The sequence below is a fragment of the Eptatretus burgeri genome, chromosome 2, assembly GCF_056783735.1.
Source record: "Eptatretus burgeri isolate ZD-2024b chromosome 2, Ebu_testis_v1, whole genome shotgun sequence".
NCBI lineage: Eukaryota > Metazoa > Chordata > Myxini > Myxiniformes > Myxinidae > Eptatretus > Eptatretus burgeri.
The window spans coordinates 70623929-70650606 of record NC_140962.1 but is presented as its reverse complement, the minus strand read 5'-3'; the positions used below and the strand labels follow the sequence as shown (position 1 = coordinate 70650606).

Genomic DNA, 26678 nt, shown 5'->3' with positions numbered 1-26678 from the left:
GCTGCTGCTTGCCGGTCTGAGGGATGACAGATGGAACGGCAAAGGGTGGAGTCATCAGCAAAGGGATAAAGAGGATTTTACAGTGAGTCGGAGAGATCGTTGAGGAAAACCAGAAAAAGAACAGAGCCCAGAACGCTGCCTTTAGGACCTCCAGCCTGGACAGGAAGAGGGGATGAAAGAACTCCATTTAGGGCCACACGTTGACTGCGACAGGAGAGGAAGTCTGCGAGCCATGAGTGGAGATGGCCTTGGATACCATCGGAAGAGAGTTTGGTGAGCAGGGCAGGGTGCCAGACCATATCAAATGCATGCGATATGTCTAGGGATATGGCTCTGATTTCATGTCCGGCATTGAGGACCTCCATCCATTGTTGAGAGAGCAGAAGTAGCATATCCAGGGTAGAGTGACCTGATCTGAAACCAAATTGATGATTGTCAAGCCATTGGAGAAGAGGAAAAATTTAATGTCTGAAGTGATGATTGATTCCATAACCTTGCTGATGATTGGGAGAAGGCTGATTGGTCTGTGGTTGCAGGGATCTGTTTTTGCACCTTTTTATGCAGGACAGTGATGTTTGCTGATTTCCAAGTACATGGCAGATGACCTTGAACAAATGAGAGGGTGAATAGAACAGAGAGAGGGTGAGCAAGACCAGAGGAGCAGGTTTTTAGGACACGTGGGCTGATGCTGTCTGGACCGGTTGCAGAATCTGAGTCGAGGTTTGACAGCAAGCTCTCCACTTTGTCAGGAGAAAAGGCCACAGAGTCCAGGGACAGTTGGGTGCGACTGGGTCAGGTGGGTACAGAAAGCGATGGGTTTTGGACACAAGAGTTCAATGCAAACACTGAGTTAAGGCATTTAGCTTTTTCATGTGTGGTATCAGCATTGTGTCCATTTGAGGTAAGGGAGGGGATGGAGGGGAAACATACACCAGGAACAGATTTGATTAGATGCCACCAGGATATGGAGGAGGGAGAGAGGTTTGAGAGTTCAGACTTATGCTTGGAAAGATGTTGTTTTCTGGCTCTCCTGAGGGTAGATACACACTTGTTCCGAGCTTTGTGAAAGGAACTGAGATTACCCTCAGTTGGGTTTGCTTTCCATGAGGCAAAGGCAAGTTGTTTCAGGACAACAGCCTCGCCACAAGCTTCAGTGAACCATGGGCGGGAGGAAGGGTAGGACAACTGAAGACGAGAGAGGATAAATCTGTGCATGAGGGAGAGCAAGTTTCTTTGAAAGAATTCCGAGGATGAGTTGATGTTGGAGAAATTTATGACGAGAGACCAGTCGAGAAGTTTGATGGCTGCTTGGAGACCTTGCCTGTCGACTTGAGTGAAATACCAGACTTGACGGCGCTGAGGTGGTTCTCTTATAACAGCCAGAGAGATGTCCACTTTGATAAGCACATGGTCAGAAGAACTGATTGGAGCGGAGGAAGAACAGAAGAAATTTTCAGCGAAATTTGTCAAAATCAGATCCAGAAGAGATCCAATACCATTGGTTGAGATCTGGGTCGGGAATTTGACCGATTGAGTCAGTCCCAATGAGTCGCAGAAGTCTTTTGCTGAAGTGCCATGACAGGTGAGAGAGGTACCCACACCTAGCCAACTGGCATGATGACAATTTAAGTCACCACATATGAGGAAGAGTTTGGATGAGAAGATAGAAGTTGGTCCATGTTTTTGGATAGTGAGGTGTAAATTGAGTCATCACTGTTTGGTGGACAGTACACAACACATATAAACATGAGGTGGGAATGGAGGGGAAGCCGTAGCCAGAGGTATTCCTAGGGGTGTGGGGGAGTGAGAGCAGTGCATGGAGAGTGAGGAATAGTGTCTTTGATGAAGGGAGCCACTCCACCACCAGGACGAGGCTCAGGTCTGTCATACTGGAGGAGGGAGTAACCAGGGAGAGATACTTGGGAGTCAGAGACATCTTGAGGGAGGAAGGCTTCTGTTAGGCAGATTATGTCTGGTTTGTCAGTGGCAACCTGTATGGAAAGATCTGTAAGGCTTGAGCGAAGGCCCCGGATATTTGAGGTCCACAGTGTTAATGAAGAGGAAGGGGAGGACGCTTTGGGTGTAGGGTATGGGATGGGAGGGGGAGGGTAGGACAAGGGAGGAGTGGGTGTCAGGGGAGTTGTTGAAAGAGTGTGGGAGATTGCAGAATAGTTAAGGGAGCGGGCCGGATGAGGAGGAGAAAAGGCTCTGTGGTGCTGGGGGAGAGGGGTGGGGCAAGAGAGGGGGCAGAAGGCAGTTGTGGATTTGAGGATGTAGAGTGATGAGATGGAGGTGAGGGGGCAGGGGAAGGAGGCAGCTTTGTGGATATGAGGGGGTGGTAACTTTGAGAAGGGTGAGTGAGGGGTGTGAATGGTGGGAGAAGGGTGAGTGGGGAGAGATGAGGGAGAAAGGTGTGGGGGGGGAGTTTTTGAGAAAGGTGAGAGGGAAGCTTGGAGGGAGAAGAGTGTAATAGTTGCTTTGAGAAGGAGAGGTGAGAGGGGTGAGTTGGCACTGAAGTTGGAAAAAATGAATGGTTGATGGAAAGCAAACAAGAATTGCAAACTGGGTTTTTTTCTTTACGTTCCAGGTCAGAAATGTGATCAAAGACATTTCTTGAGGGATGCAATGAAGGCGAATTAAGAGAATGGAGAGAAGAAACGCTGTAACAGTTGGATGTTTTAGGCAAGGGAGGAAGGAAAAGTCGAATTGAGAGCAGTCTGTTGAAATAGAAAAATAGTCATGCATTTTGATACAGTAATGAGAACCAGACGTGTGAAAGAGGCAGATGAAGCATTATAAGAGATCGTTTTTTTTTACTATTATTATTATTATTATTCTTATTCTTATTATTACTTTTCTTTGAGAGAGTTTTCATCAGATTAGGTAATGGAAAGGTTGTAGGAAAAAATCATGAGGTGAATGGTGAATTTCGATCGATAAACGCAGAGGGTGGAAATAAATCGTGTGGTTATGGGAGAAGCACGTGGTTATGGGAGGTGTATAGTCAAAAGTGAATTTATTTATTTATTTATTTATTTTAAATAAGGATTGCAAACCATTCAGAAAAGGGAAGGTTGAAGTAAAATCGTGGAGGTGTATGGTCAATCTGGAACGGTAAACGCAGAGTGAAGCTGATGGATATATGAAAAGTATCAGGAAGAGGGTAGAGAGAGAGACGTGGTTACAGGAGGTGTTTCGTTAGAAAGGATACAAGGAAGATTATTATTTTTTAATGCATTTTTGAAGATTAGGTGAGATTGGGAATGGAAGATTGCAAGAAGAAATCATGAAGGTAATGGTGAGAGTGGGTCAGCTCAAGTAGAAGAAAGATGGTGTGCCAGCAGAAGGAAGAAGAAGAAGATTAAGAATAAGAAGAAGGATCGGGACTCATGGGTATGCAGGGAGAAAGGTCGTTTTTGTTTTGTTTTAATTTTATGACAAGAAACAAAGTGTTTAGTTGGGAGGAATGGAGTGTGTTGGGAAAGTGGGGAAAAAGGAATTGAAGGTAATAAGGAAAGAACATAAATAAAAACGATCGTACACCTGGAGGGGAAGGATGGGTAGGCCTCAAGGAACCTGGTAAGACAAGGTTGACGAAAACTCACAAAATAGCACGATTTTTGAAACAAAACCGAACTAGGAACACACAGAAACTTGTAGGTGAGAAAATAAACAGTTAAAACAGGACAAATAACGACCAGAAACTTAACTTTGAAAATGTCGGCAGAGACCCCTGAGAGAACCTGCCGTTGCTGCAAACCCAGAAACGGAAGGTGTTTCAAGCATTCATCCTTCATCGGAGCAAATAATGGAGGTGGGATTATGGCGAGCGGTGATATAGGTTGGTAATGAGTCATAGGTGCATGCATCACAGCATATTCAGGGATCATGGAATACATGGAGTGAGAATGTCATTGTCTTTTTTGGAGAGGAAAGGGTCAGTGGTTAAAAGTCAAATGGTTTGGGGCTGGGAAAAACGTAAAATAATGGGGAAACAAACAAGAAGCAAAAGAAAGATAGCAGATAAAAGGCAGCACACAATGGGAACTTAAATTCTAATTGTGCATACATCATACACATACTCACATTCTAACTGTACATTCTATATACACGTATTCACGTCCTAATTGTACATACTTTAAAGATGTACTCCCATTCTGATTGTACATAAGTAGTATCAAAAGGGAGGGTTTGACGCAGTAATGTGTCCTATTTCTCAAAGTCGCAATATTCGCTCACTTACAATCTAATTGTACACACCAAACTTGGCTACTAACCCTAACCCTAACCCTAATCCTAACAGCCGGTACGTCCTAATATTTCTCCTTTTCAAACTGGAACACATTACTTCGTAATCCCTTTCTCTTTTGATACTACTCCCGTGCCGGGGGCTGTGCTTCGCCTCCCTTTCATATGATCATGTCTTTCACCAAATTAAGTACTGTAGTCAAATAGAGATCATATTACTATTTGTATTTATTTTCAGAAATAACTTGATTTATTCATCAATGAAAAAAAACATGCGGCGGCAGCCCGTTAAAAACCCGAACCCCATTTTTTTATTAATACTTATACTTTAAACCCATTATGTAATGTATTTATTCCATCACTCATTATATATCTTTTATCATCAAATGCTGTTGGAGCGTTTTTACAAACAGTCTCTGAGAATATTTTGTTTATAATTTCTTATATGATTCATCTCTCTATTAACATCCTTTCTCTTTCATATATATTCAAGGTAATATTGAAAGTTCATGGTCTCCTTTAATACACTCTTCATAAGACCTTTAAGTATCTTTGTTGAGCAGAGATCAAATGACAAACCTCCCTTAATGCTCTTGTCTGAGCATATTTTGTTACCTCTCATGTATATTAAACTCGTATCGAGTCAATAAATATTTATGTTCTATTTTATAAAAATTGTTTTTCAGCACTCATCTGTTATGAAATATTTTGCAAACGCGAACCTTTTCTCAAACACAAACACATTAAATTTTTAAGGGAGTGGAACACATTCTGACAGTTGTACTGGGTGCAACTGGAAAACAGGAAAGATAACAATGGGGCAAGTCTCGGCAAATATCCAACTGACTTCCTAAAATATGGTTTATAAGAGGCATTTCTCTCATTCGAAAATCTCTTCTTTTTGACTGTTTCTCGTTTTTCTCACCTTGATCCAAGGGTAATGAACAAGAATTTGCTTTATGATCCAATGTTTGACCCAAAAGAGATGAACCATCTTTAATCTGAGGAAGAATGTGACTCATCACAACATTGGTAAGTTTCATGCACTATTAAACTGTTAATGCAAGCCTATATCGTGCGTGCATGCGTGCGTGCGCGTGTGTGTTTGTTTGTGTGTACTGTTAAATCTGGCTTCCTTATTGGAACTCTGATACAGTAATTGGTGTTCATTTTGATTGGAAACGATTCATTATTTAACTTATTATTTATGTTCCCTTTTATTACAGCATTTCAAACTCACTCATAGACGAGATGAATTAGCATGCTAATGATCTTCACAAGGAACGGAAAGCTCTGAATGACGTCTTGGCAGAAATCCAGTTCATTGGTCAGGCATTTCACAACTACCTTAAAAAAATGCATGAATAACTTGCCTCTGAGACCTCCGACATCACAGAATTTACTCAATGTTTCAACGTCCTTTGAAGATTTTCTTGAAAGGTATTAAACATAATAAAATACTATGATGTTACATTTCAATGTTCTTTGAAGATTTACTGGAAAGGTAGTACACATATTAAAATACAATTATGTTAAATGAGTGCCTGTGTTTCCTGTTTTTACAGTGTCAATCACAAAGAAAGTGCAGATATGTTGCCTCTTGTTCCAAACAGTCATCACAGGCTACCCTAGGTAATTAATTATTCAGTTCTCTGACTAAGATATGAGAGTTTGGATATATTTATTTATAAACCAAGACCTCATACTCCAACACGTCCTTAGGCATTCACAGGCGTCATCTAATATTAATATGTGTGTGTGTTTTAAAAGGAAAGAAACACTCAGATGATTTAAGTCCCCTTACTCTCTCATTCAAACAAACTCTCTCGTTCTGTAATTCTGTTTCTTCCAAAAGCAAACAATATGCATCAACTTCTTGCTTCTCTGCTCTTTCAATGTTTGGGGAAGTATTCATTCTATTAGACATTATAGTTTACTTTTGAGTGCTCAGGTCAATCGCATAGATTGTATGAATTTTTTAAAATGCTACCATATCCAAAATGGGTTATTTATTACCTTTGCTTTCACACACCTTTTGCTAACACTTGTATGCTTCAGCATAATCATTTTTTCCCAACCAATTTCCAATCTATCTCGTGGATAAAATGTTCCATCCAGAGAAACCCGAAGTTGTTTTACCTTAGCATTATCACTCAATGCATTATTCTTATATTCTTATCAGTAGCAGTATCTCCATCTGGTTTCTTAAAAATGAGCCAAAGGTATCATGGCTTTCCTTCTAGAACACCCAAATTCCACAGGTAAGTGGTTTGGTTTCATTTAATGTGTTGACATCTTCTTTTAAGATATGATACATTTCGTGGTTTCCTTGAGTTAAGTCTTCTATTCAACATCTCTTCTGTGTTAAGATTAGGAGTATATTCGCTCATACACCAACTCATTTCATCAATAACAAATTTATTCTGATCACCAAAATCATGAGCAGCACCAAAAGGCAATCGATTTTCATTATCATTTCTTTGTAGTTGAAATCTAGTTTTAAGTTCATGCAGAACTGTATCATAATCACAAAATCCAAATGTACCTTTAAGAGGAACTGCCACAGTAAAACTTTTTTTTTGCTTTGGCATCATCGTTGTACATTCCTTTTTAGGTCATCTCTACCGAGATGACCTAATAAAGCCGGACCAGATGTCCGTCCGTCCGTCCGTCAACAATTTTTCTTTCCGATCTTGATGAAACTTAGTATGTGGGTAGAGGTCGATGAGTGTTGCACAACGATATAACTTTTGTCCGGGTTCAAAGTCAGGGTCAAGGTCACGAGGTCATGTAAGTTATAAAAATCGCCATTTTCAAAACCTATCTAGAGTGACATTTTATAACATATTCGGCAACTGTTTATTGATTATGATAGTAAAAAATATTATCTTGTATCTAACCGAACAGATTTTTGAATTTCCATCCCGTTTGTGCTGTGCTGTGTGTTTTCCAGCTGTGTGTTTCATATACTCCTCAAATTCTTTTTTTACTACATAACATACAACAATTGTGTCTCCATAAATTGTTTTTATCTATTGAATTTAACTTGGATAAAATAAAAGTATTAGCATTATTTCTTATTGAGTGACGAGGGAGTTGAAAGTATGATTGACTAAGATAAATACAATTACAAGAAGAATGCCTCCCTATTGTGTAATAACTGTCCATAATGGTTTCGTTTCTCTCATGAACACAATCATCAAAGATAACGATTTTTTTTTTCCAAATCTTGTGGTGAAGGTATATCATCTGTATTATCACAAAGAATACAAGTTATAGGTTTTGATTTCTTTTTATATTTCTGTGCATCACAAAATAGTTGAATTATATCTTCATTATAATAATCATTTAGTTTGTTTTGAAGTTTAAATAAACCAATTATGTCTTCTTTTTGCAGACCAGCATTAAAACCTTGTGAGAGCAGATGATACGCTGGTTGAAAACTTGACGTGAAAATTATTAAATTATCAAAATCTAAAAAGTTGGGAGTAAGGAGCATCTTCAAAAGCAGGCAGGTTTTTCCATATCCGCTTGAACCAACTACAAGACATCATGAATTTAGAAGATTTTTATTGTTGTTAAATTTTTTCTTATTTCCCCAAATGGATAATAAAAATCATTCATTTATATATTTAGAAACAAATTATATGCATTTTTATTGGCTTTTTTAGAAACTATGTTTCATCCTGAGTTCAGGTTTAATTTCAAGATAATCCATTATTATATTTATACAATATCTTGTGTTGATATTTCCCTGAAAATGGCAATCGTTAATCATATACATCATCAATCCATGCAACATTACCATCATTTTTTCAGTCTCTTCTCTTGTAAGAAAAGTTGTGTTATCACCTTTGTACTTAACATTCATTTCTCTTATTAATCTTGGAAAGTAATTCATTTTTGGTGTAATTTGGAAACAGTTTTGTTCTGTTATATTTTATATTTTCATTAATTAGAAGATAATCACAGAATATACATTGTTTATGGGCTTAAGACTGTTTAATCCCACTCTATCACATGCGGGGAAATTCTCAAATTTGTCATCTGGAGAATCAGGGAATTCAAGAGGCTCAAGATCTAGTATACTATTCATATTTATATAATTAAACTTTACTTCAATTTATAAAGAGTTTGAGACAAAGAATATGGGTGAATATCATGACCTTTATTTAACAACTGATGTTTTATTACTTGCTGATGTGTTCGAGACATTTAGAGGAGTTTGTTATAATAAAGATTCCTCTGGACTTGATCCTGTCCATTGTTATAGATCTCCTGGACTAACCTGGTGCACTATGTTAAAAATGATGAAACAACCCCTTGATCTTCTAAGTGATGTAGATATGCTCTTGATGATTGAGAATGCTAAAAGAGAAGGAATTTCACAAGTTAGTTCAAAGAGATATGCAAAGGCAAATAATAAATATCTTCCAGACTTCTCACCTGATAAACCCACATCTTAGTTTACTTAATGTACTTTAATGCTAATAACTTGTATGGCTGGGGAATGTCTGAATCTCAACCCTATGGTAATTTTAAATGGGTGAAAGAATATGCATACAAATCTATCTTAGATGATATAATCTCCACAAGTCAAGAATATTTAGATAAACGGGGTTATGGGTATTATTTTGAAGTCGATTTAAACTATCCTAGAAAACTTAATAACAAACATAAAGACCTTCCTTATGGAACTGAAAAAGATATCCCCAATCAAAAGCTATTTGGTGGTTATCAGCAACATTTCTTTAGTTCTTCAAATTAGTTTAAATATATTCCGTCAACTAAATTACTAACAACATTGTTTGATAAAGAGAAGTATGTTTTACATCAAAGAAATCTAAAGTAATTTATAGAAGCAGCACTCCAAGTTAAAAAGGTTTGGTATTTATATTGAATATAATCCAAGGATGAGAACAAAGGCTAATAATGATTTTGAGAAGGACTTTTACAAGTTGATGAATAATTCTGTATTTTGTAAAGCAATGGAAAATATAAGGAATAGACAAAATGTAAGACTTGCTACAACTTGGGAGCAGGTGGAGAAGTTGATATATAAACCAAACTTTAAAAGAGTATAAATATTTACAGATAATTTTTGTGCTGTTCATTTGAATAAAGAGAGTATAAAGATGGATAAACCGATTTATGTGGGAACATCTGTTTTAAATCTTTCAAAGTATTAAATGTATGATTTCTTTTATAACAATTTAAAGAAAAGATATGGTGAGATTATTGCATTGCTATACATGGGTATGGATAGCTTCATACTCAAGATAACTACAGATGATGTTTATAAGGATATGAAAGAAGATGAAGATATTTATGATACATGTAATTATGATCCTAATAACCCGCTGTTTTCAAATAAGAATAAAAAGGTTATTGGTAAATTTGAAGATTAATTAGGTGAAAAGATACGAAGTGAATTTGTAGGTGTTAGATCAAAGGCATATGCTTATAAATACTTAACGAGAGGGTTAAATGGATTCAAATGTGAAAAGAAACTTCAAGGTCTGAAGAAGAGTGCTTTAAAAGAGACCATGAACTTTCGACATTACCTTGAATGTATATGGAAGAGAAAGGATGTTTATCGAGAGATGAATCTTATTAGAAATTATAAACACAAAATATTCTCAGAGACTGTGAGTAATAAAGCTCTAACAGTATTTGATGATAAAATATATATAATGAGTGATGGAATAAATACATTACCTTATGGGTTTAAAGTGTAAGTATTCATTAAAAAAAATGAGGTTGGAGTTTATAAAGTGCTGCTGCTGCTTTTTTTTTTTTGAATTGATGAATAAATTTAGTTATTTCTGAAAATAAAACTCAAATATTGATAGGATCTCTAATTGACTCCTCAATTTGATGAAAGAAATGATCACAAGAAAGGGAGGCGAAGCCCAGCACCGGCAGGTGTGTTCCAGTTTGAAAAGGAGAAATATGAGTGAGCGTAAGCGAGTAAATATTGTGACTGAGAAATGGGACACATTACTGTGTCAAACCCTCCCTTTTGATACTACTTACATATGTTATACACATTCTCACATTCTAATTGTACATACATTATACACAGACTCGCATTCTAATTGTGTACATACTTTCTAGATGTACTCACAGTCTAATTTCATATACTTTATACATGTACTCACATTCTAATTGTACATACTTTGTAGATGTACTCACATTGTAATTGCACATACTTTATATACGTACTCATATTCTAATTGTACATACATTATACACGTTTTCATTCTAATTGTATATACATTATACACATACTCGCATTGTAATGGTACACACTTTATAGATGTATTCACCTTCTAATTTAACATACTTTATACATGTACTAACATTCTAATTGTACATACTTTAATAATGTACTCACTTTCTAATTGTACATACTTTCTACACATACTCACATCCTAATTTTACATCCTTTATACATGTCCTCACATTCTAATTTTACACACTTTAATCACATACCCACATTCTAATTTTACATATTTTATGTACGTGCTCACCTTCTAATTTAACATACTTTCTACACGTACTTACATTAAAATTGTACACACTTTATACATGTACTCAAATTCTAATTTTATATTCTTTATCCACGTATTCACATTCTAATTGTACATACTTTAATCACGTACTCACATTCTAATTTTATATTCTTTATCCACGTATTCACATTCTAATTGTACATACTTTAATCACATACTCACATTCTAATTTTACATTCTTTATACACGTACACACATTCTAATTGTACATACTTTATTGACGTTCTCACATTCTAATTGTACATACTTTATAGACGTACTCCCATTCTAATTGTACATACTTTCGACATACTCCCATTCTAATTGTACTTATTTTATAGATGTACTTGGTTGAAAAAGAGAACACGTATTACTGGATACCACTAGGTGGCGTTTGTGACCTACGTTCCCAAATTCTGTGCAAACAGACAAATGGACTCAAATTCAATGCCCTCTCCTTTGGCGAAGGGAATTATAACATTAAAATTAAAAATCTATAATTATATAAAAGCGAAATGTTTGTCATGCTACTCCTCTGAACTCCCAAGGTTAGTCATCACAAAACGTTATAGGATCACATTGTTTACCACAATGCATACAATTTGGGGTTTTATAGTCATTTTATCACATTCCGTGGATTAAAAACACATGAGCTGCCACTTGTCGCAATCTCTGCAAGGGTGGATGCATAAATACAACTTGTGAGGTACCCGTGCTATGCATGACTTGGGATGGACAGCCGGTTTGTGAAGGACTTGGACAAAAAATGGCGAAACTTCAAATGCCACACATGCAAATGTCACGGGTTCTGCTTCAAACTCAACCTTTCTATATTTTCATCCAAACAGCATCATTCTAATCACAAATTAAGACTATACCATTAATTTAACATTATACAATGTTACAAACACTCGTGTGCTAAACTAAGTATTTCAATGATTCTAAGGAGTCGTTCGGGGACATACAGCCGGACAGACAGATACTCCTGCTTTATAAATTTATAATATAGATGCTTCATAAAAAGCCTATTTTCTTTTGGATTTCAACCCGGATACCAATATATTTGGTGAGGTGGTAATCTCTGGTCGTCAAATATGACATTAAATGTGAAAAATAACTGTTAATTAAGATGTTACCATGATCAGTAAAAGCAGCAAAAGAGTCACGTGACCTCCCAAATGCGTCAATTATTCAAAAACTGAACATAGTGCAAACACAACCTATACATCGATTTAAAAGTAATTTCACTTCTCATCTAACAACATAACCCAAGGCTGAAAAAAGAGTTTGTAGAAAAAAAGGTTACCATCTAAGCGAACTTCATCAAATATATACCTCCAAATATACATCATGTTAACTTCAAATAACCAAGTTAACATCGTGATTTGTTTTTTATTGTATTTTGATCATTGATGTTTGATTAATTTAACCGTAGATGTCTCACCTCAAATGAGAAATTTTTTGGAGTGTGTATTGTTGGAAGAAACTCGAATTCAGTATAAAAATGCATTGAGGAGATATATCATAGTGGGGGGAACCGGTAACCTTGGCAACCATTAATTTTTTTCGATTTTCAAATGGTTTCTGGGTCACAGAAATATTCAATTACAGGTAAGATATATTTCATTTCTTACAATATTATCGATATCTCCGACCTCTTAACCATGTCTTTTCGAAGGGGCCATTCAAAAATTACGTACCTAAAGTGTGGGGAGTGGGGGTGGGGTGGGTGGGTGTATGTCCAAACATTATGAAGTTTTAAAGGGGGTTGGGGTGGGGGTGTTTCCAGAGTCGTTACATAACGACAAGGACACTTATCTTTACATATTAAAACGCGCTATTAAGGACTTTTTGGACATTTCTGGGTGAGTTTTCCCATAACCTTAAATGAGGTTCTAATAGAGCTTTTCTTTGTTAGCTATGGCTTTGCTGGGAGATCTCACTGTAAGCTGATCTATGGAAGAAAAAAGTGATGCCACCTCCCTGAGAAGAGGAAGAAGGAGGAGGAGGAAGAAGTGGCTGCAGCAGGAAAGTAGGTTATCCATCTTCATAAATATTAGAGAAATGCTTTTTTTGTTTTTGACCTTACTGCTTTGAGCTCCCAAGGTTAATCACAACAAAATTTCTATGACCAGTTTTTAACCACGATGTTGATGTGGATTTTTTTAACCCACCCCGTTGTGATCGTTGAAGGATTCTACCTGGCCGATTGTGGAATCCTGTTTGACTTCAGGCAGAGTTTAACGTTTGTCCGATTTGGTTATAAACTCCTGCATAAAACCCATTGACACTGATAACCGATGTCCACACAAGTCCTTCCTTGTGAAACACTTTATTATTCTAATTATACACCATACACTTCTCACCCTCGTACAATGAACTTAAGAATCTCCATTGATTGCAATATTATTTGGTTCTATTTCATTTATTCTTACTTTTAGTTACCAGTTAGACCAACCCGATTAAATTCACTTCCACATTAGATCAGAGAGTTTTATTCTAACTTGGTACTTGGTCAGTTCCAACGAGCACAAGCCACTGAGATTCTATACTTCCTCAGGTACTTGCACTGAAACAATTTTACATTTCAAAGCATTTTATACTTTCATGGGAGAGTGGTGGGGACTATCAACCCAGACTGCAGATGTGTCCTTTAGACGAGAAGCCACTACATACATTTTGAGGCAAAGGTTCGCTGTTATCAGCTCAGGTCACACCACTCCAGACCAAGACATTTATCAACATTTCGGGCAAAAGTCTCTTGGCCAGAAAGGACAGCCAATTCAACTTGTAGCATAAAATTTACATTTCTGAAACTCCATTTGTTACAATTTAAATACATTAATATAATTTTTGTTCCCCCCAACACACTCCTCCATTGTTTTTTTTAAAGGAAAATTTGAATAATTTTTTCTTACACATGATTACCATGTCCTGTTCCTGAAGGAGAAAAGATTTCCATTACTCAAGTTCAATCAACAATGGCAGCGAGTGCTCATCTCAGAAAATGAGTAAGTTTCCATTTAATTTATGGCCTGTTCATCAGCATTTGTCACACATTGAAAACATGCTACACAAAGTCAGAAGATAAATAGGTCAGGGTGTGGATAGAGCAGCACCCAACGGGAAACACAATCGAAGCACTCCTTGAGCTGAGGAGAAGGTAGATGTGGGCAAGTACAAGCTTGGGCCTGACACTGGGTTGAAGGAGACGAAAAGGACTCTAGAGGTGAACAAAGACCCAGCCCCAACAGAGCCTGGGGCCTCGCAGCAGCAGTCCGTGCAATCAGGCTTGATTTCACCAAGCGAGCTATGCACATTAGATGCAGTCACTTTGCAGCACGAGCCCCACTCGCACCATTGAACACATGTTGCAGAGGACTCGCAGTGTGGAACTCCAGGCCTGTCGTACATTGAAGCAACCACAGCAAGTTCATGATGTATTTGCAGAGCAGCAATCGAGAGTGTGGCTGAGAACATTCCTTCAGGCAGGCACCACACAACGCCGACGTTAAGACTTTGCTCAACCTTCTCCTCAGTGGGTTTTTCTTTTTTTCACATTTCCTTCATCTTATCTCCTCAGGAAGGGGCATGATCACATGTTGAATGCTCAATCACTAAAATCTGGGTTCTCCCATCATCCAATCTTTGTGTGGAAGTTCTTTCCAAGCTTCACTTAGATGAAATCGTACATTTCATGGTTTAACTGCGTTCAACACTCCAAAACAAACAAAATCAAAGTTCACATCGATTATTCAAAACATTCATCTCATTTGCTATTTCCATGTAAAGGCAAACAGTCTTTATCAGGGTTCCAATTTGCGATCAATAATTCTTTTAACAAAAATATTCCATCATTTATCCCAAAATATGAAAGTAATCTATTTCTTCAAGAACCGAATCCAATTAGATTTTGCACAGTTACCATTTTAACATTCACATCTGCTAAACAATTTACAGTTTCATTCACAAATAGTTCCAGAGCAACTGCCAATTTTATCATCTTGATTCAATTCTCAGTAATTTTCCTTATCCTCAATTAACAGATTAACAAGGGTTTTTTAATGAGCTTAGTCTGAAAGTAACTGACACAGTTACCGCACAACCCCCAATTTGAGAGTTCCACTCCGCTCAGCCATCCTGACATCGAGTTGCCGAGCTGCAGAGCGTCCTTGGCTGCAGAGCGTAAAATATCTCAAAAATAATGTTTAACCAATCCCTCTTAAACAACACTGAATTCCATCGACATTTTAAATCTCTGACATTTTCCATCTATCCACTTCTCTCTCACAAAAACAGCAAACATGCTGCCATTTTTCCAACTCATACACAAACCATCTTTCACTTCCTCTGACCTTCTCAATTACGAATCCATTTTCCTTTATCAAAACAAATAAATCATTTTAAACAGTTGTACAAAAATTGTCAAATCACTTGTCAAATCTGTCATCAGGCGAATATCATTTAAATTGCAGCTCAAACACTCTGTCTACACATGTAGCTACACCCTCCCCAAACTTTATTCCAGTCTTGGGGAAAGCATCTTAAACTTCAGACTAATAAACATCCAATCTCTCAAACAACTTTTTGGTCAAAACAAAATATTTCCTTTTAAAATCCATAAATCAAATTAAATCTTCAGTGTCTATCCAATTAAATCATGAATTTACCTTGACCGAATTGATAAAAGGGTTACACTGGGTTGTTTGCCATTGCCTTCCCAGCACAAGTTCAGGCAACCTCAACATTCGCAGACGAATAAAACAATATTTGAATGTCCATCCGAGGGCGTCATCAATTATCTGTGAATCGCCCCATGTGCTAAACATCATCAAATCAATTTTAAATCATTCCAAATCACGTTTCTACATTTAAATCAAAATCTTCGAAACATTTCCGATACGTCCTCAGAGCTTGCCCAGCACTTAAACCTGCCGGGTTGTGTAATTACAAATCATCACAATGCCAGCGAGAGCTCAACTCCCAAGACTTCACATTCCGAATATATCCCACATTCACAATTGTTATTTCAATTTATCCAAAATCCCAATGGTTTTTAAATAAAACTTCAACACTTTTTTCCCTAAATGGACTTCACTTTAAACACATTCAGTAGAGAGGGTGCGCCACAAACACCAAGTAACAAGGAACAGAAGTTCTCTCCACATCCGGTGGGAAGAAAAAGAAAAACTCTGAGACAGGCAAAACCCACAGTTTAGCATTACTCTGTCATGGCTTCAACACACACACTAACGAGCAGTGTCGCAGCTTGCGACCTTCGCGTGGAAAATACAAAGCCAAGAATGCATAACATGACAACCCAAACAGACCCACAGCTTAATTCAGCACAAGTTCGTCCTCAGACTGTCTTGCTGAGGTGGTTTTAATTAATTAATTTATTTTATGAATATCCATCTCTTCACGCTTTATTTGTTGCAATATTATTATTTCTAACAAGACATTCGTGTATCACATCCTCCAGCAGTCTTTAATCTCACAGCGAGCTCACAATCGCTTCCAATTCAGACCCCCATTTAATTGAATTCACACACACAACTGCGACCTCCTTCGCGTTATCAGCACCAAACCACGAACATCCAGGCTGTTTTATTTCGACTCTCTGCCTGATATTTCTTCCTTAGTTGTTAAAAATATCGTCAAAATCCCAACAGAACACGTTTCATTGCAGTGAATATTGGAATCACAGAAGTTTCATTTTTTACTCTCAGTAACACATGCATCTCAATGAAAATCACCAGCCACGCTCCCAGCCGGTCACTCTACAAAACGTTTCGTGCAAATCATTGCATTTACAAATCCGTGAAACCTCCACACAATATAATATAACAATCTCACTGCCAACAAACTTCCAGTGAGTTCAATGAACAAAATGTAACTCATAACTCTTACAAACAGGTAACTTATAATATTTATCTATTTTCCACTTAACCATAACCCAATCTCGACATCTCAGCCGTGTCCTCGGCCTCTCTCTCAGCCGGTCCGTATCAATGCAAACATGTGGCATGTCGCTTCATCATGTCCATTTAATTACTCGTCTAGCTCCTCGTCGAGCCTCTTCTTGTACTGTGCCCTCTGCACTCCTCAAATTGTACAGTCGAGTTTCCCACATTTGGGGAAAATCGCAAGGGTCAACCTTTTCCCCCCTGTAGTGCAATGGGTAGGCCTCTCCCTGATAATACCGCCGTAACTAACTGATCGCGGTATCTCTCCTATCAAGTAAGTATCATCTGACTCCTCTTCTTCTCCAGCACTTTTCTAAAACAACTACAGTACTTATCGTTTACTTTAAAATGGACTCTCTCCGCCGGATCCTCTTCTTTATATCAATAAAATTATCTGACAATGAACTTTTCTTTGTTCGAAATGCGTTACCTGCTGAGAGCGCTCTCCATTACCTTCGCTCAAGCACTTGTCATTCCTCCAGGCACTGCCTCCGGCAGATTAAGCACCTCCGGTCACGAGCACCGCACCACGACGGTTCGAATCCGAGTCACCAGGCGCCAACTGATGTGGATTTTTTTTTAACCACCCCGTTGTGATCATTGAAGGATTCTACCTGGCTGATTGTGGAATCCGATTTGACTTCAGGCAGAGTTTAACGTTTGTCCGATTTGGTTATAAAATCCTGCATAAAACCCATTGACACTGATAACCGATGTCCACACAATTCCTTCCTTGTGAAACAATTTATTATTCTAATTATACACCATACACTTCTCACCCTCGTACAATGAACTTAAGAATCCCCATTGATTGCAATATTATTTGGTTCTATTTCATTTATTCTTAATTTTAGTTACCAGTTAGACCAACTCGATTCAATTCACTTCTACATTACATCAGAGAGTTTTATTTTAACTTGGTACTTGGTCAGTTCCAAGGAGCATAAGCCACTGAGATTCTATACTTCCTCTGGTACTTGCACTGAAACAATTTTACATTTCAAAGCACTTATACTTTCATGGGAGAGTGGTGGGGGCTATCAACCCAGACTGCAGACGTGTCCTTTAGACGAGAAGCCACTACGTGCATTTCGAGGCAAAGGTTCGCTGTTATCAGCTCAGGTCACACCGCTCCAGACCAAGACATTTATCAACATTTAGGGCAAAAGTCTCTTGGCCAGAAAGGACAGCCAATTCAACTTGTAGCATAAAACTTACATTTCTAAAACTTCATTTGTTACAATTTAGAATACATTAATATAATTTTTTCCCCCACAATGTACATAAGTAGGTGTTTTAAACTGCCATTTGGCCCATTATTGCTGTGTTGCACTTCAGAGTTAACTCCAGGGTTCGTAAGAACATGGGGTCATTTATTTAGTATAGCTTCACTCCTTTACACCCTGTATGGCCTGTAGACCCCATTTGACCCTTTACATCCCTTCATTCCTTGAATATTTACTTAGTCCCTGTTAAGACCTTTTGGACCCTTTCAGACCCTTTTGAGACGTATATACCTTCTTCGACCCTTTTAAGGGAGGGAAGACCATTTTTTAATCACCTTTTCAGACCATTTGGATACTTCAGACCCCTTTTGCTTTTTCACCCTTTGACCCCTTTAGACAGACCCATTTATGACCCTTAAGACCCTTAAAACACTTTAGACCCCTTTTTGACCTTTTAAGACCCTTAAGCAATTCTAGACATATGTACTTAGAAAATTGAAAAAAAATCCCCCGAAAATCGTTTCTGACTATCTTTTTCGTGCATCATTCGCATTGCATCACAAGTTGCAATGACGATTCCAAACTGATATCCCAAAGTGGACCTGATGTTGAAAAGTGAAACTGTGACTACCTATCTAGAGATCATCGAATGGGAAACCAGAATGAAATGCTGTGAGAAATACTGAATGGAAATTGCTGAAAGCAAAACTATGGGGAGAATAGAGAGAGGGGGCAGATTAGGGACTGAAGAAGTGATGTGGAGAGGGATAGATGCCTGTAGGTAGTCAGTTGGCATGGAGAGAACTTTGGTTATCTTCCATCAGGCAGTAGGCCCAAAACGTGCCTAAATTTGTTTCCCAGCCGAGCTTTCATAATATCACCCTCACTCACAAACAGTACTTTGGAGGTACAACAAGCATGGATTGGAAATTTCACTGGTGGAATGGAACGAGGTTGCCAAGGTTACCAGCATCACCTACTGTGATATCTGCACACTGAATATTTACACTGAATTCCCGTTTATACCAAAACACACTCATTTGAGGTGAGGCATCGACAAACCCATCAGTGATGGGTACCCTGCTAGTATACAATAAATACAAAATATTAAATAGGAGAGAGAAAAAGCCGAGGGAACGTGAAGAGGGATAACAGGAAAAATAGGGAAGGAGATCAGGCAGGGAAATAGATTTGAGTATCTGGGGGCAGTAGCGTAGTTATTGTTGTGGCACCCAGCGCAAAAAGTCAATAATGGTGCCCCACAAGCACTGGCATAGTCAGGAATTTTGATTGGGGGGGGGGCTATATGAAAGAGCTCTAAACTTCCCCAGTGGGCTCAGCAGCAGAGCCGTGGAAGCTGCTCAAAATGAGAATATATTTAGAGATTATCTCCTGAGTTGATTAGTCTAATTTACTAAAAAGAATCCGGAATAATTCCCATGTTTCTAAATGCACACCATGTTTAGGTTTATAGAGCAGTTTAATAGCTCCTTCCATGGCATGGTGTTATCATTACAAAACAAATAACAAAAAGAATAACATTGTAACAAAGCTTTAACAAGAAAAAGAGCAATCAGAGATTTCAGACCCTTGCCAGAACTTCTTTTGTGTGGTGTGTGGTGTTTGTGTACTGGTGTGTTTTGTAATTAATAAGAGACATAATTAGAACTGCAATTTTATAACTGCTGGTAGTGATGACCTGGTATGAAGACATCCCGTTTTGATGCAACCCCGCTTTGATAAGACACCTGACCCTGACCCTGACCCACGACTTTTTAAATTATTATTCAATTGCATTCAGAATGGGATTAAAATAAAGTCAATTCAAATTAAATGGAAGACCAAATAGGTGCAGTCCTGCGTTGTAGTAATCAGAAGGAACCCAAACGAGCAATAGTATAAGAAAAGATGAAGTCATCAGGAGGATCCTGGATAGGATTTGCATTTCAGCTGCTACTCATCTTCTCTCAAACCCATTCAGGCACAGCCAAGTGAGCCTCATTCAAAAAAAGTAAAAACACAGATCAAAAAATTAAATAATTCTGGCTGCCAGACCATGTGTCTGAACAAGTTAAAATTTAAAACTGCATTTCCTATCGCTACTAGATCACAATTGTGAGGTTTCACGTTTGTTTATCAAGCAGTTCCAGAGAAAACATTTAATATTTTTCTTAAATCCAATATGGCTGCCAAACCATGTGACATCAATTATTCCTAAACAACCTTGTACACGCATGCCTTGGGGAACATTTCTGTGAAGTTTCCCCTTGATCTATCCAGCCTTTCTGGAGAAGATTTTTTAATGTTTTTGGGTAAATCCAATATGGTTGCCAAATCATGTGACCTATGACATCATATGTGTGAACCTTTTGTTCCTCATGGATAGGCGGTTGTATGTGTAAAGTTTTTGCCTTGATCTGTTCAGCCATTTTTAGATTTTTGAAAGTTTTTTTTTCACAATATGGCTGCCGAATCACGTGACCGATGATGTCGTCAAATAATTTTTAGGGACCATTTTATCCCTGGATGACCCTCAAAAATTTTCATACTGAACGGATGTTGCATTCTACATATGTAATCCGTGTCCATTTTGGGTGGGAGGGAGAGAATGACACAATCATGGCAAAAGTTGCAGTGTTAACAACCAGGTCACCCTGTTTCTATGCAGTGAGCAAGACCTTTTCCAAGTAAGATATTCCTTTTATCAACATGTAGGTAAAAAGACTCTTGGGAAAAGGGAAACATGACTGACAGGCAATTCGACTAAAGTACAAAAATTACATTTATAAAGTTACACATGATCACCATCCTCCGTTCCTCGAGGAGAAAAGATATCCCTTACACAAGTTCAACCAATAATGGCAGCAAGTGCTCATAGGAGAAGAATGCTGGACGAAGACCATTTCAATAGTGTCCCAGCCAGGTTGGTGAGTGTGTTCCATTTAATTCATGGCATGTTCATCAGCAGGTGTCACAAATAATATAATTCTTACACTCTGACCGATTTAACATTCATTTCACATGCTTATGCCTTCTGTACTTGGCATGATTCTGTTGATCTTTTTGTTTGTTTTTCCACAAAATATGGAGGCATTTTACTTAAATTACAGTTAAGGCCAATACCAGCTACTAATCAGTGAGAGCAATAAAATTGCAATACATGGCACAATTCCTAATTCTGTTAATTGATTCCATTATTGCTGTTGGTCCAGCCATTCTTTCCATTATTATGTAAATACCATGCTGATTTCCCTCATATACTATATTGATTTTCTCTTACAGTTAACTTAAGATCCCGAATATATAATGTGGACCAATCTGTCAATCAATTTAATAACATAGACCCTCCTTCAATATTATGTAAGTACCTCAACTTAATATATTATCTCGATTCAATTCTCAGTAACTTTTGTCTACCCTTAATTAATAGATCAATGAGGTCCAAAGCTACAGTGATTGATAATATATCAATCAATCAATACAAGTTATCAATAACCAACGGTGTACCTTACTGTGATCTAACCAATCATTTACATGTGTCCCAAGTTACTGGTTTTAAATTATACTGCTGTTCCAAAAGTGCGGACACTACGAGACTTATATGATAAAGGTTTCTCAATCTGTAATTCCAAAACAAAACTTGATATTAATTATAACCAAAAGAAACATGATGGTTCGAATACCATTATGAATTGTAATGGGGAAAACAAAACAATGAACACAAAAATCTTGTGCCTCCAGTGCTCTCAATGAGTAATTTTTTTCTTTTATGAACTGAGTCTGAAACTAATTAACTAAGTTACTGTACACAACTTTCATTAGTTACCAACTGTTCCCCATGTTTATGTATATGACAACAAACCCAGTACATGCAAGCATTGTCACGAGTATCACTGTAATACAGGTCAAAGTACACTGGTAATTCAAAGCTAGGTTGTTATAATTACATTCATTAACAGGAGTAATTAAACCAGTAGCATGGCTATCATTGTAGTCACAGGGCGATTCTTTTGGAAGTCTTTCTCGGGACTCTCAGCTCTGCGAACTCCCCCATAGTAGGAGTTCCACGCTGCTCGGCCTTGACATTTTACAGCAATGCGAGTTGCTGAGCTGCGGACCACACTTTGGCTGCAGAGCGTCCATTTGGAAACATTTGGGAACAAAAAGCTTGACAACATGGTTAAGCGATACAAAATTTCTCCAAACAGTTTAAACACTACCAAATGCTAACATTGTTTCATCAATCAGATGAATGTCCATTTCTTTTATGGTCAATGGAGCTGAAAAATCTCGAAAACAATAATCTGTAACCAATCTTTCTCATCACTATTCGGAATTCCATCAACATTTTAAATCTCTGACATTGTCCATTTCTTTTATCAATTTCTCTCTCACTTATACAGCAAAATGCTGCAATATCCCATCACACTTACTCTAGCCATCGAATCACTTGCTCTGACCTTTTAAACGCAAATCCATTCCTTTATCAAAACAAATAAATACAGTTTGAACCTCTGTTTTTAAATAGGTGTACAAAAATTGACAAGTCATTTGTCAAAGTTGAGTCACCAGACGAATGGCACTCCAAATTGCAGCTCAAAACACTCGGTCCATTTAACCTTGCTGTGGGGAAAGCGTGGCAAGATTTGAATCTGCTGTTAGCGTGGCAAGCGTGGCAAGACCGGTCACTCTTCCCCTGAGTGGCTACTCCAGATGACCGTTAGGTTCAAAATCCACCTTTGGAGTGCATTATTTTTTCCAATTTTGCTAAAACAGCTTTATGGTCTATCAGTGTGACAATAAAAACAAAATTGTAGTCCAATTGAACGATTCATGAATTAACCTGACAAATAGAGGCACATATAAAGCCACCAGAGATGTTTTTTTGCTTTCTGCTATTCATGCCGGCAGCTGACCTTTGCAGACAAGCGTGATAAGGCCTGCATGACTGTGTGTGTTCAAGGAGCACCAGGCAGCCAGTCTGACACTTGTCTAAGGAGGACTCTGATGAAGAACCAGTCTAAGGAGCACAAGCTTTGTTTGTATTTTAACCCAATTTTTTTTCACCACTTGATGTACTTGGTTCACAGATCAATCATTATAAGAGGTAACATTATTTCATTCATATATGAAAGGAATTTTTCCTGCCTGAGTCGATCAAAGGGTTACACTTGGTGATTTGCCATTGCCATTTATAGACTAATGAAGACAGCACATCGAGTTTAACGTCCATCCGAGGGATCATGCATCATCTGTGAATCGCCCTACGTGCTAAACACCAATAGGGAGTTTGGGAGATGGTTGTGACTTTAAACTTCACATTTTTCTGAGAATCATCTGTGTGGTATAAATCCTCATTCGTCACAAGGTACCAAAATCATGCACAATACTTGACAAATTAAAATCATTCCAAATCACATTTCTACATTTCGATCACATTTTAAATACAATGGTTATGAATCAAATCAAAATTTTGGAAACATTTCTCCAAATTAAGACCTCAGCTTACTGGGCTGAGCAATTAGAGGATTTCATTAATTTTGTCTCATAATGCCGACGACAGCCAGTCTACTAAATGGACCACCGTTCAGAATATATATTACATTCACAATTGTCATTTCACAATTTATCCAAGATCCCTTTGGCTCTTAAATAAAGAGTAGTGGTCCAGCCAGAGAAAATTAGGTCAACCCCAACCAGAGGTAGAACCAGCTAAAACTGGTGTAATTTTATTCCTCTGGATGTCTATTTTCAGAAAATTATGTTGTAGTTGCAGCAACTGTGTGCAACATGCCAAGTTAACCCCTTCCTTGTGGACATCCATGAAAAATTGCCATTTTCAATTATTGCCACATACATTGAAATGAGCCAAGTTAAATTCAACCAAAGTTCTTTATTTTAATTTATTTGGTGTAATAGACAATAGACAACACATTCAACGGGGTTTGGAGCTAATCCAAGGGTTGGAGGGTTAAAAAAAACCCGATCAAAACTGAAAACTTAGTGAGTTTTGGTAGCGTCGGCCAAATCCTTCCCCGAACAGATATTGTATCAGTGTCAGACCAACTTCTATTCCTTTTCCTGCATACCCCAGTGATGCAAAACTGACATTGAGAGAGGCGAAGTTGATACAGTGTGGCATGTTACCCCTGGTTTGTGACAGTGCCCAAAATTGGCACCTGTATCTCCATGTCAATGTCATTTTCATCCTGTCCTGCTGGTGTGCTATTTTGATTTTGACCTTCTGTGCATGAACAGGCATCAATACAATGAAGTCCAGCAAGTTGACAAGAACACTTTCTTCCATTGGAGCAGTCCTTATCTTTGCAGTTCAAGTGAGTGAGGTCTCGCACCTCGACTGGAGCTGGTGGCTTTGAGAACATCGTCGATGTGATGCCTCCATCATCACAAGCACTCCAGCCATAACCAACTGGTTGAGTTTCCTCCTGGTTCACAATATGACTGTTACACCAGATCCTAGTCTGGTACTTAGCACGTAGGACATGCTGTTTGAACGCAACTTCCGTGGGTGGAAGCATTGAAGCTGCTTTGTCTGTTGTTGTTGCCATTAGGTAGCACATTAAATCTAGAGTTTGGACATCTTTTCCCTTCTTTCTGTACAGCAACAATGCAAACACCTGTGCAATGTTCCCATCATTCTCATGAAAGGTTGTCAAATCTGCGAGACTGTCAATGTTTTTGACAAGTTTGGAGTAGGCAGTCTTCTTGCCGATCCTGTTCATTGAACACATCTTATCACATCCTGTCAAGGCATGAGCAGCAGGGAGGCTACCACAAACTGTCAGACCAAATTGGTCCACAATTTCATGAACTGGGATGTACCGCTCCTTGCCAGAATGTCCAGCATACATGAATACTTGGTCAGTTAGCTGTCCTCTGCTTTGGTAGTACACGAGAAGGACCAGGACATCACTATCATCACAGCGGATAATTTGGCAACCATTGCCCTGGGAAAGACTGCACGCATGGAGAATAATCCTAGTATCTGCTCCCTCTTGGTTGGAGTAGAGGCTCTCCAAGTATGTCACGTCTGTTGAAGTCACAGCCTTCACAAGTTTTCCATCAGTAAATCCCCCTGCCAAAATGATAAATTTATCATGTGGGATGTACTCTCCTGCATGATCTACAATGTATTCATTGATGTAATTGGCAAGACATGCCTTGTTGCTGGCCATTCTCAGAAACCTGCAATAGTTTGGGACCTGTCCGTTTTCCTGGATTTGGTACTTGGGCAATTCTGAAACAGAGGTACCCCAGCATTGCCTCTCTGCCGTTTTGATGGACGATGGATGATCATAGCGGTCTAAGAAAATGGTGACAGAACTCAAATCCAGGGAAGGATTTGTCAGCAGCCATATTGTTCGTTTTGCACAACACCTGCCAAATCTTTGAATGTACAGAAGTGTTTTTCATTTAGTGATTGGATCATGGCCATTCCATCGATGATGTAGGCGGATAACGTTGAAATTGGAATCTGTGGGAATGATGTTAGAATCTCTGAACAATTGGACTCCAGTTTCTGAGAGAGGTCTGAGAGATGTCTATCAATCCTCTGATTAAATTGATTTGGTTAACATGAAATGCAGTGCTACCTGCCACATGTTTTAGATGGTAGTGACTAAACCCACACCACTCACTGGCTTTGCTAGCGGGGAGGGTGACTGTAACATCCTGCCATGACTAAAAACAACACCTGACAAAGGGCAGATGAACTCTGGGAGCCATCAGCCATCCAGTATAGAGAAATGGTGTCTCCTAAAAAACACCCAATGCGGGTAGGAAAATTAATTTTTCCATCTGATCTAGTTACCCCCTCTTGCACAGTGGTCTTGTGAAGAGGTTTCCTTGTTTCTGGACGAGGGGAAGGTTTTGCCAGTTTTTCCTCTTCTTCTTTTTTTTCGCTGTGAAGCCTGGTGTTGGCTTAGTGGTTACGGAGGCGGCTTGGGATCCCAGGGTCCTGAGTTCAAGCCCCATTGGCTGCTGAATTAACACCAGGGGGTTGACTCAGCCTGTCATCCTTCCGAGGTCGGTGAAATGAGTACCAGTGTACTGGTCCCGGTGTATGCCCCAGTTAGAATAGGTGTACCATATCCATGTGTGTCGTAAGAGGCGACCAGGGTTGGCGTCAGGAAGGGCATCCGGCCATAAAAAACATTACCTCAAGAAAAAGCCAAACCCCTGCACAGCAGGGAAAAATGGCTGTAAAACCGGTCATTTTTTTTTCTTTTTTCTCTGTCACCCTTGACATTTAGTGGCTCTCAGCCTTGTTTGGGGCGAATTTCATGAAAAAAACATACAACACTTTATCACTGTAACATATGGGCCCACCATTCAGCATTCAACAGACACAGAGAGAGAGAGAGAGAGAGAGAGATAGAGATAGAGATAGAGATAGAGATAGAGATAGAGATAGAGATAGAGATAGAGATAGAGATAGAGATAGAGATAGATCGCAACCCACCGCACCTGGTGACAGCTCGGATGAACTGACAAAGCCCAATTGTCTCTGACACAATGTCTCTGATGAGTTCCTTTGCCCCAGCATGCTGTGCTGACCTCCTGCAGCATGTCTCATCACCACCGTGTCTCCCTCCCAAGTGTCTCCGTTCGAACACGTCCCGTTCACGCACATTGAGAAAAGCAACCCTGAGCAGCACACAGTC

The 26678-nt window shown here is 38.6% G+C and overlaps 1 protein-coding gene and 1 pseudogene across 2 annotated transcripts in view; one reads left to right on the top strand and one right to left on the bottom strand.

The window, feature by feature from the left end:
- Window positions 1-26678, top strand: part of LOC147032266 (uncharacterized) — a 243837-nt gene that overhangs the window by 74830 nt on the left and 142329 nt on the right. For both annotated transcript variants that reach the window (XM_085869687.1, XM_085869689.1), the window contains exons 3-6: window positions 5185-5280; window positions 5475-5688; window positions 5814-5880; window positions 12721-12834. In XM_085869687.1, coding sequence (XP_085725813.1) covers window positions 12759-12834 — 76 coding nt within the window. In that variant the 5' untranslated portion in view covers window positions 5185-5280; window positions 5475-5688; window positions 5814-5880; window positions 12721-12758. The remainder of the gene's footprint in view (window positions 1-5184; window positions 5281-5474; window positions 5689-5813; window positions 5881-12720; window positions 12835-26678) is intronic.
- LOC147032267 (U1 spliceosomal RNA) lies at window positions 16901-17050 on the bottom strand (annotated as a pseudogene).